This window comes from Hippocampus zosterae, chromosome 6 (genome assembly GCF_025434085.1).
Source record: "Hippocampus zosterae strain Florida chromosome 6, ASM2543408v3, whole genome shotgun sequence".
Lineage (NCBI taxonomy): Eukaryota > Metazoa > Chordata > Actinopteri > Syngnathiformes > Syngnathidae > Hippocampus > Hippocampus zosterae.
In genome coordinates, this window is record NC_067456.1 from 6,485,193 (window position 1) to 6,501,532 (window position 16,340).

At 41.1% G+C, this 16,340-nt stretch overlaps 1 protein-coding gene across 3 annotated transcripts in view; it reads left to right on the plus strand.

The window, feature by feature from the left end:
• LOC127602372 (netrin receptor UNC5C-like) overlaps nt 1-16,340 on the plus strand; it is a 156,170-nt gene that overhangs the window by 103,659 nt on the left and 36,171 nt on the right. For all 3 annotated transcript variants that reach the window (XM_052068442.1, XM_052068440.1, XM_052068441.1), the window contains exon 4: nt 3,169-3,272. In XM_052068442.1, the coding sequence (XP_051924402.1) occupies nt 3,169-3,272 (104 nt within the window). The remainder of the gene's footprint in view (nt 1-3,168; nt 3,273-16,340) is intronic.

The window sequence follows — 16,340 nt, forward strand, 5'->3', positions numbered from 1 at the left end:
AAGGGGATAACACTCCGGGTGATTACCTCCTTGTCATCATGCTCCGTTTGGGTCGTCACCTCCTCGGGGATTGATTGTATTGTAAAGGCAGTGATGCTTGTTGTCCCCATGTGACTCCTTTTAAACACGACGCCTTTCCACCAGGAAAAAGGCAAAACAAATTCGATGTCTTTTAATTAGTGAATTATACTGGGGATTTATATACAACCTCAAAGTAAAGGGTGCGTATTATGGAAAATTGGCTATTTAATGTTTTGTATAAAAATACTTCTCTGGTCTCTGGAATCCCTGCCCACCAATCACGTGTGAAATTACAAAAACAAGTGACGCTTTTGTGAGTTGCCTATTCCCCAAACTGCGTTTGTAAGTGAGCTGTTCTGAATGTTTATAGATTGTGTCATAAGAATGGGGCTTTATTTACAATCTTTGGCGCTGGGCTTTGCCACACAAAAGCACTATCAGTTCAAAGTTGCAAGATAAGCACAAATTAGCTTTAGCGTCTGCTGATTGAGGCGTACTCGAATGTTCGGCAAAGATTTCAATGTATGATTGACTTAAGTGATGAATGAATGAATAACCCGGACGACTTATAAAAATAATCCACACAGTAACCCCCACCCCCCCAAAAAACGAAAACATCCAATGGTATATTGGCATTTTGTAAAATATATATATATTTTTCAATCGAAAAAAATTCAAAATCGTTGATAAACCTTTAATCTATTAAAATATTGAATGAAATATTGAAAACAATTGTATGTGTCTCTGTATCTGTATTAACCCCCCCCCCCCCCTTACAGTGGACAAGATACACCAGGAGTAGTGCAATGTCCATTAAATTGCAACAGAAAATGAGGCAAAACATGTTCGTCTTTAAATGTATATAAAATAATTGTCATTAATGTATGCTCTTATAATGTACAGTATTATAGAGTGCTAACCAAAAAAAACTCTTTACAAACATGTTTTTGAGGAGGAGGTTGAAATGGATAAATTGAGTTTTTCTTCATTTTTATTGATGATTGATGAAAATAGGATTTGATTGGGTGTTTGAAAAGATGATTTGAGATATCTGTGTTTTAAGCCATGGAACAAATGAACCTGCGTTTAAAGGTACTCCTGTATTACAGAATGGAACACCGTTATGTGAAGTATGATGTAATGGTTGAGCCTTGGGGTATTTGGACAAAAACCTGTCACAAACATCACACCTGGGAACTGTTTCACATATTGTCTACTGCTGCGGATCTACGCAATGTGTGCGCCGTGTTTGTCAGTACCGTGTTTTAGACATACTCTATCCATTATTTGGTAGGTGAGGCATGCGCCAGGTGTCTTCTCACCCAAGCGCTCCCTGCTCATCATTCAATCCCTACTGTGCACCTGTTCCCTTGACTTTTACCATCCTCCCTCTGAAAATTCAACACTACCTCCTCTTCCTCACGGCGGCAACCTTCGACAACTTTGTGTATGCGTGTGCGCGCGTCGCAGCAGACAACCTTGTCTGTCTGCTGTGTGCCTGGCAACCACGGAGAACGAAAGGACTCAAGGTGTGTGTGTGTATGTGTGTGTTAACACACACACATACACACACACACACACACACACTTAACAAGCCGACCGGCAACCTTCTGAACCATTTAGTTAGAGAAATGTGGTGGAATATTTGAAAAGTAAAATTCCACACAAGCTGGGTTATACAGTGGTAGAGATACAGGAGAAAAAAAAAACGTTTTGATTCATAAGCAGGGATGGGGAATCTTTTTTTATACTTTTATACTTCACAGATATTGCATTTGCACTATTGTTCAAAATATACAGTACATGACTTAGTTGCGTATAGGGTCAAGAGAAGCAAGGTACTCCTGGATCCACTCAGACAAGGTTGAAAAATCGCTTTCTGAATCAATTTCTGAGTGGCTTTGTACACTTTCCATATAGAGCTGTACCATTCTTTTCTTGAATTGACGTAACTCTCCATTACAAAATTATGAAATAGAGATGATTTCTTTCACGTTTTATTAAATGCATTTTGTATACTTACTTGACTCCATTCATGCCTCCATTTTCCGATCCGCTTAATCTCACAGGGGTTGTGGGGCATGCTGGACCAAAAGTTATGAAATAACATTTCATTTGGGATTTCCTAAAATTACTTCCTAGTTGACCTGAAAGAGGCAGGCCTGGCCGGGTGATATGTGATGTCAGCAGAGTGCGTGAGAGTATCTGGGTGTACACTGTGGTAAAAGCAGCATACTCATTGTGTTTTGCTGTTTCATTGATGTTCATTTAAGGGCCGATAAGTGCATTGGTGGGTGTGGCTCTCCTTTCCTACATCTGAGGGCATTACAGTAATTATAAATTGTATCCTGCACTTTTGAGGCTTATTGAACAATTGCAAACCATACAACCATGATGATGAACATTCTTGTTCCACGATCGGAAATCGTGTGATAGTATACAATCCGAAAGGGAGGTGTGGCCGCTGTCATTCTTTGACCTCAACCTCAATGAGAACCGGTTGAATGTCCCTAAAAGGCAGTGCTATGGAAGGTCCTCCTCATGGTATGCTCTTATGTTCACATGAAACATACTGTATATTTTTTGTGCATTGTGATTAACACTATATTTTAACTTATTATAGTATAATACAGTATCTATCTATTGATCGATCGATCGATCTATGTGTGTGTGCACGAAATGCCTTTTTTTCTGTAGTTTTTTTTTGTACTTTCCTTATATATACAGTATATCTATATATTTATAAAATGTCATCATTTCTGTTTGAAAATTCACTCGATCACTATAACAACAACAATTGTTGATGAAACTTGACAACTGCATTTGAGGAAAAAATAATAATATACAGGATATTAAGCATTTAGCATTTTTATATACATAGTGGTCAATTTACAGTGTACATAAGCAACTGGAAGAGCAATTCAGTCCCTTAATGGCTGCCACGTTATGGCTGTGGAAACGATGCTATGGGGCATATTTACAATTAAATACTCTTAAATAGTCGTCACAAACAACACCCATATGACCGTGCTTCGGGCTCTTGGCTATGTTTATATGAATATTTACGACTTTGGCTTTACAATGGACATCATTGATGGAAAAAAAAATCCACCCATATTTGCATAGCTGTATTGTTTCTCTCCACAGACCTGAAGAAGTCATTTGAGCAGGAGCCCCTCGGCAAGGAGGTGTCCCTGGAACAGGAAGTGCTGTTGCAGTGTCGCCCACCGGAGGGCATACCGGCAGCAGAGGTACATGCTATTTTGTATGCTTGTGACTAATCAATACAAAATACCGGTACAAATTTTACAAAAAAATAAATAAATAAAAATAATTTTATTGAACCCCCATAAAATTAGATGACGTTAGCAATTGATCTTGTATCGCCTACAGATTGTAATTAGGCCTCGTGTGGGCTGTGGAGCATTAACATTTCGGCTAACATGCTAGCAACAGCATAGTATTGTTGGATGGCTAATACAAGCAAAGTACAATTCTTACCTTGTCGCAGACCTCAATTTTTCATGCGTTTTAAAGGCTATGCAAATAGTCGCAGAGCCAGAGCACTCTGGAAGATGTTTTATTTGGTTTTGGGACCAACCTAGCTAACAATAGCACAGCCTCATTTTACCGCTAAAACAAGTGCATTGCTAACTTTGAAGAAGACTCAAAGGGATGCCTGTTGATTTTGAGGGGGATTCAAATAGCAGTGCTGAAGGCTTTATCCAAAGCACCCTGCATTTATGTGGCTCAGTTTTCAATCCAACCGAAATAATAAAAAAAAGCAGAGCTTTATTTCCTGGTTTACTTCAGCACATTGTTTACCTTGGAATCAAAATCACTGGTGATTTCTGAGGAATTGAAATGACAATGCAGATAGCCCAATGGCTTTACAGAATCTGGGTGAATTTTGGCAACAACTTGGCCAGCGGTGGAACAGCATTATTTTACATCTGAAAGTGTTTTTCGAGGGATTCAAATCACTGTGCAGATCGAGTGTAACTTTAATCTAAACCTCCTGCCTGTTAATGGGTTACTTTTAAAAATCACCCTAGCTGACATTGTGTTCGTGGTACACAGCTTAGAGCAGACAAACGTAGGCATTTTTTATTTGATTTATGTATGTATTTATTATTATTAATGGATTCAAATGACCATGGGGGTGGCCTTATAGCTTTATCCAGAGCATCTAGCTTTTAACTGGGTTGGTTTTGCAAACAACCTAGTTAACTACTGCAGGGCGTTATTTTATAGCTAACAGTGATTGATTTTGGGCCAGGGCAACTTTATTCCTAACTTCCATCATTTTGTCACGTATTGTTAACATTCTAAAATGCATCCAAATGTTTTCAAATGAAGGGATGAATTCCATGAAGCAGCACCGTAATCTATTCTGTGCTGTGTTTTGATTGTCTTGTCTCTGCTTCAGGGCTGTGGCTTCACAAATCACACAACGTAATGCAATCATGGTAAATAAACCCATTGAAGTGAAAGGTTTTAAAATCCACCACCAGTGATGAGCATCACTGTAAAAGTCAGAATTTGTTCCCAGAGTGACTTTGGCTTGAAAGTGTGTTGTGACAATGCGTCAGTAATGCAAAGATGAGAAGACTAAAGTTAGATTTAAATGTCCCCTGAGAGCCAATTTAAGTTAATGGCAAAAGTTTCTCTCCGACTCCAGACCTGGAATGTGTGTGTGTGTTATTTGACTTTAGGTGAAACATAGTGACATGTTTCTTTTAAACTGTAGAGACAAACTCGGTGCCTAATCAAACTAAATTAAAGTTTTGAGTTTGTTTTTAAAGAAATAGCGACTTCCATAAACAGCATGGAATCAAGTCAAAAAGTTATGATGTCATGCTCTAGCGACTAATTCTCACATAGTACTTGCTTGTTCAATTTGTTGGTATTTTGGGACCTACTTTTCCTCAGAAGAAAAAAGACAAGTACACTTATTTCTAACAAATGTCCAATTTCTACTATCTGAGGAAAATCTGATCTGAGACGTTTCACTGATCTATTCACATTACTTATTGATCAAGTCAAGGCCATCACTGGTGGATTGGTAAGGAGCGTGGACATGATGAGGTCATGGCTTCTTTGCATTCAAGCAATGTTGTCGCTGCCTCGCACTGATTATTAATTTTATTATGTTATTGGACGACTAAGCACAGTGTACTTATTATTAGTGTTCGCCTCACAGTCAGGCAGCTGAATTTACAAACGTCTTCACTCTGTGGTTTCCTTTCACGATCCAAACATGTTAGATTCATTGAAGACTCTCAATTGTTGCATGGATGTGAGTGTGAGTGTGTTTGTCTTTGTGTTCCCTGCACTTGTCTGGCAGTCAGTCCAGGGTGTACCGTGCTTCTCGCCTTACCCTAACACACTCTGATAAGGCCTGTCTTCCTCTTCCAACACACTTGATTGAAATGATCAGCTCATCAGCAAGCTCAGAGAAGGCTGATAACGATCCCGATCATTTGAGTCAGCTGGCTTGGAGGAGGCAGACATGCTGGAGAGGAACCCTGGAGGACCGGGGTTGGACACCCGTGCTCTACACTGAAAAACAATGTGTGTGTGCAGCCACTTGACAAAATGCAATTGAGTAAACTCAACATCACATATTTGTTTTAGTGTACAATATGGATGGATAGATAAAAATCCATCAACTATTACATCAATGTTTGATGTATAATTTTTTTTTAATTAATGTATTTGTTGCTGTCACGCTCGTGTAAAATGATCATTTTAACCCATCGTAAAACATTGTGGGAAAAAAATATGCAATGAAGCCCCAACATATTTGCAGTTTGGCTTTCACAAATTCTGCTGTCTTCCGCGTTGTATCCCGTTTTATGGCGTCTTGGTTCCAAGAAACGATGTTGAAGTAAGTTGAAGAGCTTCATTTTGACCAAAGTATTGATTTGCCACCATTTTGTGGCATCAGTAGGCAGTTATTTTTAGGGTGGTGTTATCAATTACACGCAAATTGGGCTTTATCCCTCGCCTTTCACAAATAGGGAGCACGATAAAGTGTGTGTGGGTGTGTCAGTGTGTGAGTGACTGGGCCAGCTGCAGGGAAATAAGCACATAAGTGCGCGCACACTCAGACACACACACACACACACTACAAAGACTATTGGTTGACATGCTTGCATTACCTTGTGTACTGAATGGTGTGGCAGGCTACTGTATTCCCCAGTCACATGCATACACACACACACACACACACACTCATACATAGAGATCCAAAGCTGTTCTGTGATTGTGTTCAATTTGCTCCCTTTCTGCTGTCATAATGGGATCTTGGAGCAAATGGATTGCTCTGTCTGGCGTCCACTGAAGCTGATGAGATGGATACGAGTCTCAAACCCGCCCATGACCTCTGCTTCAATCCACTATCTCTCCTCACTTTTTTTTATTTTTAGGGCCCAAAAACAAGGCGGTGAAAAGGCCCTCTGGAAATTGCTGCGTTTATAACTGAGGGGGGTAGGGGGGGAGGAACAATGCTCGAGAAGTCTCAAAATTTGGCAAGCATTTCAGCCTTGGTGAGAATGTGTGTAATTTAGGGGTCCTGAACACAAAACCTAAAAGTCTCAAAATGGTGTCACTTCCGCACCAGTTCCACCAATCCACATGGAAATTGGGAGGCTTGCTCGATCATAAAAGTGCTCTCAAAAAAGTCTCAAGAAGCCATATCCGAAATTTTAACAGGCTATTTTGCTAAAACGTTTGCAAGTAAGTGAAAGTGTGACATAAAGCTTTTTGAGCACCCGCTGTATGTATGTATGTATGTTTTTTTTCCCCTCTCCCCACAGAAGCACAAAGTGTGAATCCATTGAACATTAGGAAAGTCAGCAATAGTCCCACAATACCAGTTTCATCGATTATTATGAAATGTTTTGTGAACATGACTCTCGTAACAATGTGCGCGTAAAAGGAGACAAACCTGAAATTGTACAGTCAGTTGCCATTTTAGTCAAATTCCCGGACATGAGCACCAATTGGAAGCAGATGCCTTACACATCAGGGCAATGACACATCCTCAAGATGTACAGTATTTATTTCTTGACATTACCATTTAATGTGGGCGGAGTTTAGCATCAACACTTGTTGATCATGTCGAGGATTCACCATGAAAAAGGAACGTTTGAAAATGACAGCTCTTGTGCAACCCTTCTTAAAAAAAACAAAAACAAAAAAGAAAAAGATATTCTAAAAATAGCGTCAGAGCTGCTCAGTACCACTTGATGGGCTGCTGTAAAACTGTCAATGTGATGGGGTCGGCGCCCTGATATGCGATACCCGTGTCGAAATGTGGCCAGCTGGCACCATCATCAAAGCCCCCGCTTCTTCCACGCGCACATATGTTTACCTTCAATTTTACACATTAGCTCCACATGTGTGAGGACGTCCCCCGCACATTTAGAAGGTTTTATGTAAGCGTAACAATTGGTCCACTCAGAGACGGGATTAGCTCCTGGTAACTGTAACCGCAAGACAAGTGGCCACATTGCAGCCTATGGTTAGGCTCAAGATGGTCTGAAGAAAAAAATATGATTTCCCATCAGTAGGGAGTCTTTGATGAGTTCTTTTATTTATTTATATATTTATTTATTTAAAAGATACTTTAAAATGGTTTAAAAAAATAATTAATTAATAAAAATACCCACAAAAATGTCTTATTGAGACTTTTTGTGGGTCTATTTATGATGAACAGGTCTACCAAATTTCATGTCGTTAAGTGATTCTGTTTTTGTTTTTTTTTTTCCTTTTTCTTAGCCAATTGCATCATAGCAGTGCTGATCGATGCTCTGACAGCTTTATCGCTCGGCATCCGAAACACCCGGGAGACGGCACACGTTCAAGCGTGGGGGTTGAGATCCTTCAGAAACAAAAGTAAATCTCTTTAGGCCGCGCGCAGAAATCCTTTATAAAGCTGATGGTTAAAAAGCTCCCAGAATCAGCCAGGGAGGGTTCAGGAGTTCAACGGGAATGACTTTATGAAGGATTGGCAACAAGTGTCAAGCGGTCTGTCCTCTGTTGTTGTTTTGTTTGATTTGACTTTTTATTTATATATGAGGCTTTTTTTCACATTGTGGGTACTCAAAAGCAAGACGATGCTTTCAGATGAAGGACAGATCAGAGATGTTTTTGAGACACATTTCAGCAGAGGTGGCAAAAGTGCTATGCTTTAGTCGAAGTACAGCTTCTTGGTACAGAAAAGTCAATTTCACCTCTTCAAGTAAAACATTTTAAAAGTGCAGACTGTAAAATGTATTTACAGAGATTTAAAATGTTAATGTTACTGGCCAACCTGAAAAATTTACTTAAGTATGGCAATCTATTTGGACTTTACTTCTTGCCACTTCATTTAACTTTGTTGAAGTCCCAATAGTTTATCATTCTGTGATGAGGTAAAAGGGTATTTCAGGCATTGTGAATAATATTTGCAAGTCTAGACATCAGCAAAATTACACACGTCAGCTGCCTCTGTCGCTGAACGAACCTGTGCTGCTGTGGCTCTTTGTCTGCTCTCGGTTCAACTCCATAGTTTGACACACAAACACACACACACGTCCAAATATTTTTGTTTCGGCTTTGCTGCAACTGCAGCAGGAGACTCTCTTTCTCCGCCATTGTTGTTGTTTTTGAGCAGTAGCATCTTGTTCTTCCTAATGTATTCCAAGCGTGTTTTTAACCATTTTCGGTGGCGCCAAAATGTTACGTAGAAAACTGCATGCCACGGTCTGAACGGAGAAAAACTCCAAATTTTAAAACACATGCTAATGTTAGCGTACCCTGTTTTGCTCAAGTGAACTAAAAGTTGATAAGTACCACCTCACTCCCCTACACGAATGTTAATTGGCATGCCACTCTCAAACCGATTCATATAATGGGTTTCTTTTTTTTTTTTGAGCCCTTATAAAAAGAACAACTCAATTTGAATGTTGTTCTATGTTCACTTCCTGTAATGGACAAGCCGGTCCCAATACTTTTGTCCTGCTTGCCTTCAAGCGACATTGATTAGTAGGCTGCAGAGGGTTGCCCCAGTGTGACACATTTTAACTCGCAACTCAAAGGGCAACAGTGCCCCCATAGGTCTCGCTGCGGGCCCAGTGGACTGCGCATAGCAAGTGTCTGTGTGTGTGAGTGAGTGACTGGCCCAGCTGCAGGGAAATAAACACATCAGTGTGTGGTGACAGGCCTTTCCATGTGTCTAACCTTCACACACACACACACACACAGTGTCAGACAGTAACTGGATAGGCATCTGGAGCCGGGTCAAGTTACTGTCACATTCTTAACCACTCCATCCTCACCCGAAATTAGCTCCCTTGAATAATGGCTTTTGATCAACCTCCCCTCGACCTTATCTGTTGCACTCTAATCCTTCACTTGATAATTATGGACTCCGCACCAGTTGAACGCACAACACCGAGCAGGATGACGCGGATCGAGACGACCGTCACCTATGGCAACCCGGAGTCTATCACGGGGAAAAACCTGTCTGTCATTCGCCGGTATTTGTCGGGGTTTTAAGTGTCCTTGAGCAACACACAACAAGTGTGGTGCAGTTCATCCAGCTGCAGGTCTCAAGGCCGATTTGCTGTAGCAGAGGCAGTGTGGGAGTTAGAAGGAAAAAAGAAAAAAAAAAGCAATCAACACGAAGAAAGTGCAATGACCATAACATTAGGTACCACCAAATAATTGGATTAGAGAAATACTGTAACAAGAACAATATTGATTGGACGCTGCAAACCAACCAGTGAGTAATAATGTCATACAGTTCCACCTCCCGAAGATGCTTCCCTTTTCCCCCATGATGAAGAAAAAAAAAAATCACACACACAAATAAATCATCTATTTTTCACTTAGCAAGCGTCACTTCACTATTAAGCAAGTTTATGCCGTCATAAATGTATTCTGTTGGAGTTTGGCTCACTATTTGCCAAATACAAGCTGCAACTCAAGCATTTCATCCGTTGTGTTCAGCATTTGGTTCACTGTTTAGCAAATTCAATCCACTGCTGAAGTAGTATATACTGTATGTGTGAAGTTCTGGCTCACAGTGCAGAGGTGACGGGTTCAATTCCAGCTCCGGCATGTTTTTGGAATGTGGGAGGAAACCTGAGTACCAGAAATCCCACGCCAGCACAACGAGAACATGCAAACTCCACAGGAAAGACAGAGCTGGAATCGAACCCGGTACCTGAGCACTGTGAGGTTGACGCGCTAACCAGTCGACCACCGAACCGCCCTCATCACTCATTCATATTTATTTAGGCAATTTCAACCTAGAACTACATTTCTAAATCTGATGTGGTGATCATGTGGCTCATTATTTGGCAAGTTTGTGCCATTGTCTTCCCCTAAGCGTTGATATCATTATTTGTCAAGTACAAGCCACCGCATTAACACCAGTCAGTCTTTTCTGTCCATTAACTCACTATTTAGCAAGTTCCTGCCACCGCAGCAACACTCAACATCAACCGATGCCTCATTATTTAGCAGGTGCAGCAGACAGTACTACTAGTCACTCCATTCTGTCACATATTGGCTCACTATATGGCAAGTTCTTGCCACAACTACATCAATATAAGAGTGTCCTGGTGCACCTGAGTGTTGGTGTGAAGGATTTCCTGGAAATAAAACAATTTACGTGAGACCCCCCAATAGATCCTTACCTTAATCCTCTTTTAGGGAGCGCAGTAAGCCCTCCACACTCGGATTCTACCTCCAGCCCCCCTACAACCTCTGTCAGAAATCATCACCGTAATCCGCAAATTAGTCGGCAATCTCTTATTCATTCCCCCACGCTGCCTGCTTGATTTACAGATACAGTGTTAGGATTATTAAAAAAAGAGAAAAAAAAACAATGTATCGATGCAGCAGAGCAATTTACAAATGGGAGGAAGCGCGGCTTTTTCGGGGGTTATTGTTTGCGAGGGAATGTACTGTCGTCTGGACTCAGACCATGTTGGAGACGGATTAGGATCATTATCTAATGGTGTGTGTGCACATAAGTGGACAAGCACATGCACACACACGTTCCCACTCACTGGGCATCTCATCATTTGGCAAGTCTAAGCTTCTGCAACACAAATTTATTCTGGTTAGTGTTGGCTTGCTGTCTATTCAGTATATATGGCGACCCACTAAATACCGGTACAGTGAACACCCGTTATTCATTGTCTCACTATTTGGCAAGTTTGTGCCACTTGCAACGCGAGTAAATCCGTTTCTTTAACCACTGCCTGACTAATTGGCAATCTTAAACTGCAACACTAGTTTTCATTGATGTCTCACTATTTGCCGAGTTCAACCAATTGATTCTGTTAAGTGTTGGCTCAGTATTTGGCAAGTTCAACCCACTGTAACACCAGTTAATCTATTCGGTTCTGCTTTTGCTCACCATTTGACAAGTCTGACACATTTTATACTGATCACTCTATTCAATCAACTGTTGGCTCACTATTTGGTAGGTTACAGATAATGAGGCAGAAGTCGATTTATTCTGTCAAATGCAAGTTCACGCTACCACTGTAACAGTTGTCAATTTATTTTAAGTGCTGGCTCACTATTTGTCAAATTGAACCTTACTGCTACACTGCTCACACAACTTCCCCCCTCACTTGACACTTAATTAAGTACATCTGCATGTACAGTGCTACAGAATGAAATCCAATGTTTTTTTTGTTTTTTTCACCCCCTATGCTCCTAAAAGCACCACAGAAGCCACATGTTTATTTTAGCCTTTTTTAATCGGTCACTAACTGGAAATGTGCACTTGAACTAGCAATTAAGATGTCAAAAGACAGAAGCATCTCATTGTTTTTGTTTTGTGATTGGTGACCTATTATTTTCTCTGCTGAGAAAGAAACATAATTACAAGCCACTGATCACTTAATTGTACTTCTCTTTTTTTAGGTTTGGCCATAAATGAAAATATATTTTGTGGTCTGTATTTGGCAAGCCCAAACCACCACTGACATCTGTCTATCCATATTAATCAGTGTTGTGTCTCCTTATTTGGCAAGTCAAAGCTACTATGTCATGCTTGTCAATGTACTGTTGGTTGTGAACCAGTGATTCATTGTTTACAACTCAGTCTAGTCCCTGAAGCTGGTTAGTTATTTATTTGACAAGATCAAACCAATTCAATACCAGAAGATTTATGTGACACATAAGATCACATTTTGGCAAGTATAAGCCACCGCTGCTACACTTTTCAGTGTATGTTGTTAATTTAGCGCTTCACTATTTGTAAAGTTCGGCCCATTGTTTCACTTGTCACTCTTCTCTTAAACATTGGCCTGCTATTTTGAAGTTATTCTATTACACATTAACTCACCATTTGGCAAGGTCATTGCATACAACATCAGTAATTCCTGAATAGTTAAAGCCATGACAAAGTCATGCAAAGGACAACAGGGGGGAAAAAAACCCAGTGTGTATCTTTTCATTCCTCTTTTGCGCACCTCCAATGCCCCTGACCCTGTATTGCTTGCACCTCTGCGCTTTTATTTTGTCTTTGTCACTTTCCATATCTGTCTTCCCGCGGCCTCCTCGCCGCCCCATTTGACACTTTTCTTTCCCGAGACAAATGTGGGGATTGACGAGCGACATGACAGTGTCGGCGGCGCGGCATTGTCAAAGCGGCTGTACCCGCGCTGCCCTCGGCGGTCCTGACAGCATTGTCACAGATGAATGAACAGTGTGTTGTGACACATGCTGCGATGGTGTCACACACAAGACTTCCTTGTCCACTTTTAAAGTTGTTGCTGTGGTTATGTTGAAGAAGTTGGGTGCGTATATCTGTATATCTCTGTGTCTAAACTTGTCCGTCTATCTTATTATCTTCTGCCACTGCAGTCAAACTATAATTTGTATGAATGTCTCACTATTTGGCAAGTTCAAGTCATCACCGCAACACTAGATTAATTAGTGTCGCAGAGGCCTAATCTTGTCAAAAAGTAAAACGATCAATGACTAGCACGCGTCAATGCGTGCTGGTCATTGATCGTTTTACTATCGTTTTACTTTTTGACAAGATTAGGCCACTGCGACACTAATTAATCTAGTTTACTGTCTTGGTCATTGGCTCACTATTTGGCGACTTCATGCCACTGCAACACGAGTCAGTCGATGTGTTTAATAGTGAGGCAGCCATGCAGATGACAGTAAGTCTGTGACATGTCGATGTGTGCTTTGCATGGGCGAAAAATGAACACCACGCCGTGGAGCAGTCAGCATGTTTTGGAGGAGCAATTGAACCCGTAGCCATTTAGTGACAGACTGAATAATTTATATTAATTAAAGTTAGGACGGGCGGCCCGGTAGTCCAGTGGTTAGCACGTCGGCTTCACAGTGCAGAGGTACCGGGTTCGATTCCAGCTCCGGCCTCCCTGTGTGGAGTTTGCATGTTCTCCCCGGGCCTGCGTGGGTTTTCTCCGGGTGCTCCGGTTTCCTCCCACATTCCAAAAACATGCGTGGCAGGCTGATTGAACACTCTAAATTGTCCCTAGGTGTGAGTGTGAGTGCAAATGGTTGTTTGTTTCTGTGTGCCCTGCGATTGGCTGGCAACTGATTCAGGGTGTCCCCCGCCTACTGCCCGGAGATGGCTGGGATGGGCTCCAGCACCCCCCGCGACCCTATTGAGGATCAAGCGGTACGGAAGATGAATGAATAAAGTTAGGACTTGATAAGCAAGCGTTATTATCAGTACACTCTGCATATTTTTTTAATGCGATCAGATGAACTGAATATTATCAAATGATGCTTGTTCTGAGAAGCTATGCTAATGATATGAGCCACTATTGCTGTGACACAATCCAAATCCGTTTAAGACTACCTGTTTGCGACCCTGAAAAATCCCATTTGCTGACTTATTTTTGCTGAGCTACGTTAACTACAATAGCACTGCTTACAGCCGCCGATGATTGTAGTGAAACATTAGCTGATCAAACACTGCCAAGAAGTCGCTCCCGGCATTCTGGATGTGTTGATGCTTTCAAAAACCCACTTCGTCTTTTAAAGGTAGAAAGATGGCTGCGGGCCAAGCCGGTGTGACCTCGCAGAGACTGATGTACAGCATTTGGTGATAAATTTTCCTTTTATACTAAAAATGAAACATGTGTCTTATTCAGCATTAAAAACCTGGGATTTAAAGCGGCGCAGAGGAATATTTGTTTTGGTCCCCCATCGTTGTGATCTTTACAAAGTTTATACAACCTCTGCACCCAGCTCTTGACAAACACGTTAGAACTGGCTCGAATACACCTTGAATCCTGGTTGGTCTACCGACATTGTACAGTGAGTAGTACCTTGGCTTAAGGTGCTGTAATGTCCTTGCATGTGGGCAAGGAGAGCCACTGTCCTCTATGCATTTTCGGACGTTTATTGAACGGGACAAGCAATCAAATATGCAATAAAAACACTTGCGAGGAGCTGGCCAACACGAGCAGAGGTGTCCTCGCTGGTTCAATGATGTCTTAATGTGCTAAAAAGACGAATATGCGTGTCCATGACAACAAATACATTTCCCCTTTGGTAGTCATCCCCATTGACTTTGAAGCTTTTAAAATTCATTCCATAATCTATGTTTAACGTAAAGTCCTTGAATTTAAACAGAGCAGGTCCTTACTTGTTAGCGGATCATAAATATATTGGTCTTTGCTGAAGCAGCATGTGGCTCACTTTCCATGGCTGCTCTTGAACATTCTCTTTTAAGTCCCTGGAAACACTCGTATGTTTGCCATCACTTACGTCGACGAGAAGTGGGACAACAAGGTGTACACTAGAAAGAGAAGAACCATCCAACCCAGTTAAAATCGTCAGGAATAATGATATGATTATTAATTAGGGGAGGGGGTGGTGTTGTGGTTAATAACACATATTTAGACCCTGGAAGTCAATTAAAAAGGATTATAGCAGTGGCCCCCAACCGACGCTGAGCCTCCTCATGCTTAATGATTATGGAGTGTCATCAGCACTCCTACGCTCCTGCACACTTAAATTACACACACACAGACACACACACACACAATGTTGCCTTCTCATTCATAAAGTAAGGAGTGTTGAAATAGTGTCATGTTTATCAAGTAACTCTTCAATCGTTGATGTGATCATTAACATATCGACATTCATTAGTCAGTGGTAAAAGATTTAGCCACATCATGCCAGTCATGCCAGTTAATTTGGTTACTATTTTGTATGTTCAAGCAGCTGCCGTAACACCAGTCAAAGTATGCTTTTATTCGGTTCCTCACATTTTGGCAAGTTCAACTCATCACCCCAACACTAGTCAATGGATTCTAATAAAAGATCATTTACTTGTGAATCTATTCTATTAGTCATTGACTCACTCTTTGGCAAGTTCAAGCACTATCTCAGCATTAGTTAATGGATTCTATGAAACAATGCCTTACGAAGTGAACATATTTTATTAGTTGGTGGCTCACTATTTGGCAAGTCCAAACCACCTCCGCAACACTAGTCAATGCTTCAATACTTCAACAATAAATATAGTTGGTGGGTCACTTTTTGGCGCATTTAAGCCACCACCGCAACTCTAGGAAATGCTTGCTTGAACAGTACTTGGCCAGTCAATCTATTCTCATAGTCAGTGCTTCACTATTTGGCAACTCAATTGTATTAATAGAGCACCTTAAAACAACCACCACTGGATACAAAGGGGCTTTACTTTCGCCAGCTGCCTATTTGACAATTTGCCGGTCCAATTTAAATCACTGTTAAATTTAAGACCCAAGTCTGAAACTGTTAAGGAGCCGGAGGTCCCAAGTTCGCAAAATGGGATGTACAAGGACCAGATTCAGATTCAGATTCGGAAAACTTTATTTATCCACATGGGGCAATTAGAGTTGGACCAAACACCATCAAGAAATTCAGCGCCATTCAGCTCTTGATTTCCTCTAGACAGGATAAAAGTGGCAAGTTCAAGTCACCACAGCAACGCTAGTCAATGTTTGGTTTAACAATACTTTACCAGCGAATCCACTCTATGAGTCTGTGGTTCACTATTTGGCAAGTTCAAGTCACCACCGCAACACTAGTCTATGCACGCTTAAACGATACCAGTGTACCCATTTGTTTTTGACTCACTTGGCAAATTCGGAAAAGTAAAGTGAGAGAAGAGGATAGCTGATGGCACACCAGAAAAGGAAGCTGTTCATCTCAAAAGGAGGTCACATACGCACACGTACTCACACACACACACACACCTGGGAGCTTTAACACAGGTGCAGATGTTTCCCAGTGATCTATTGGACTCATCCTCTCATGTCAACATTCAA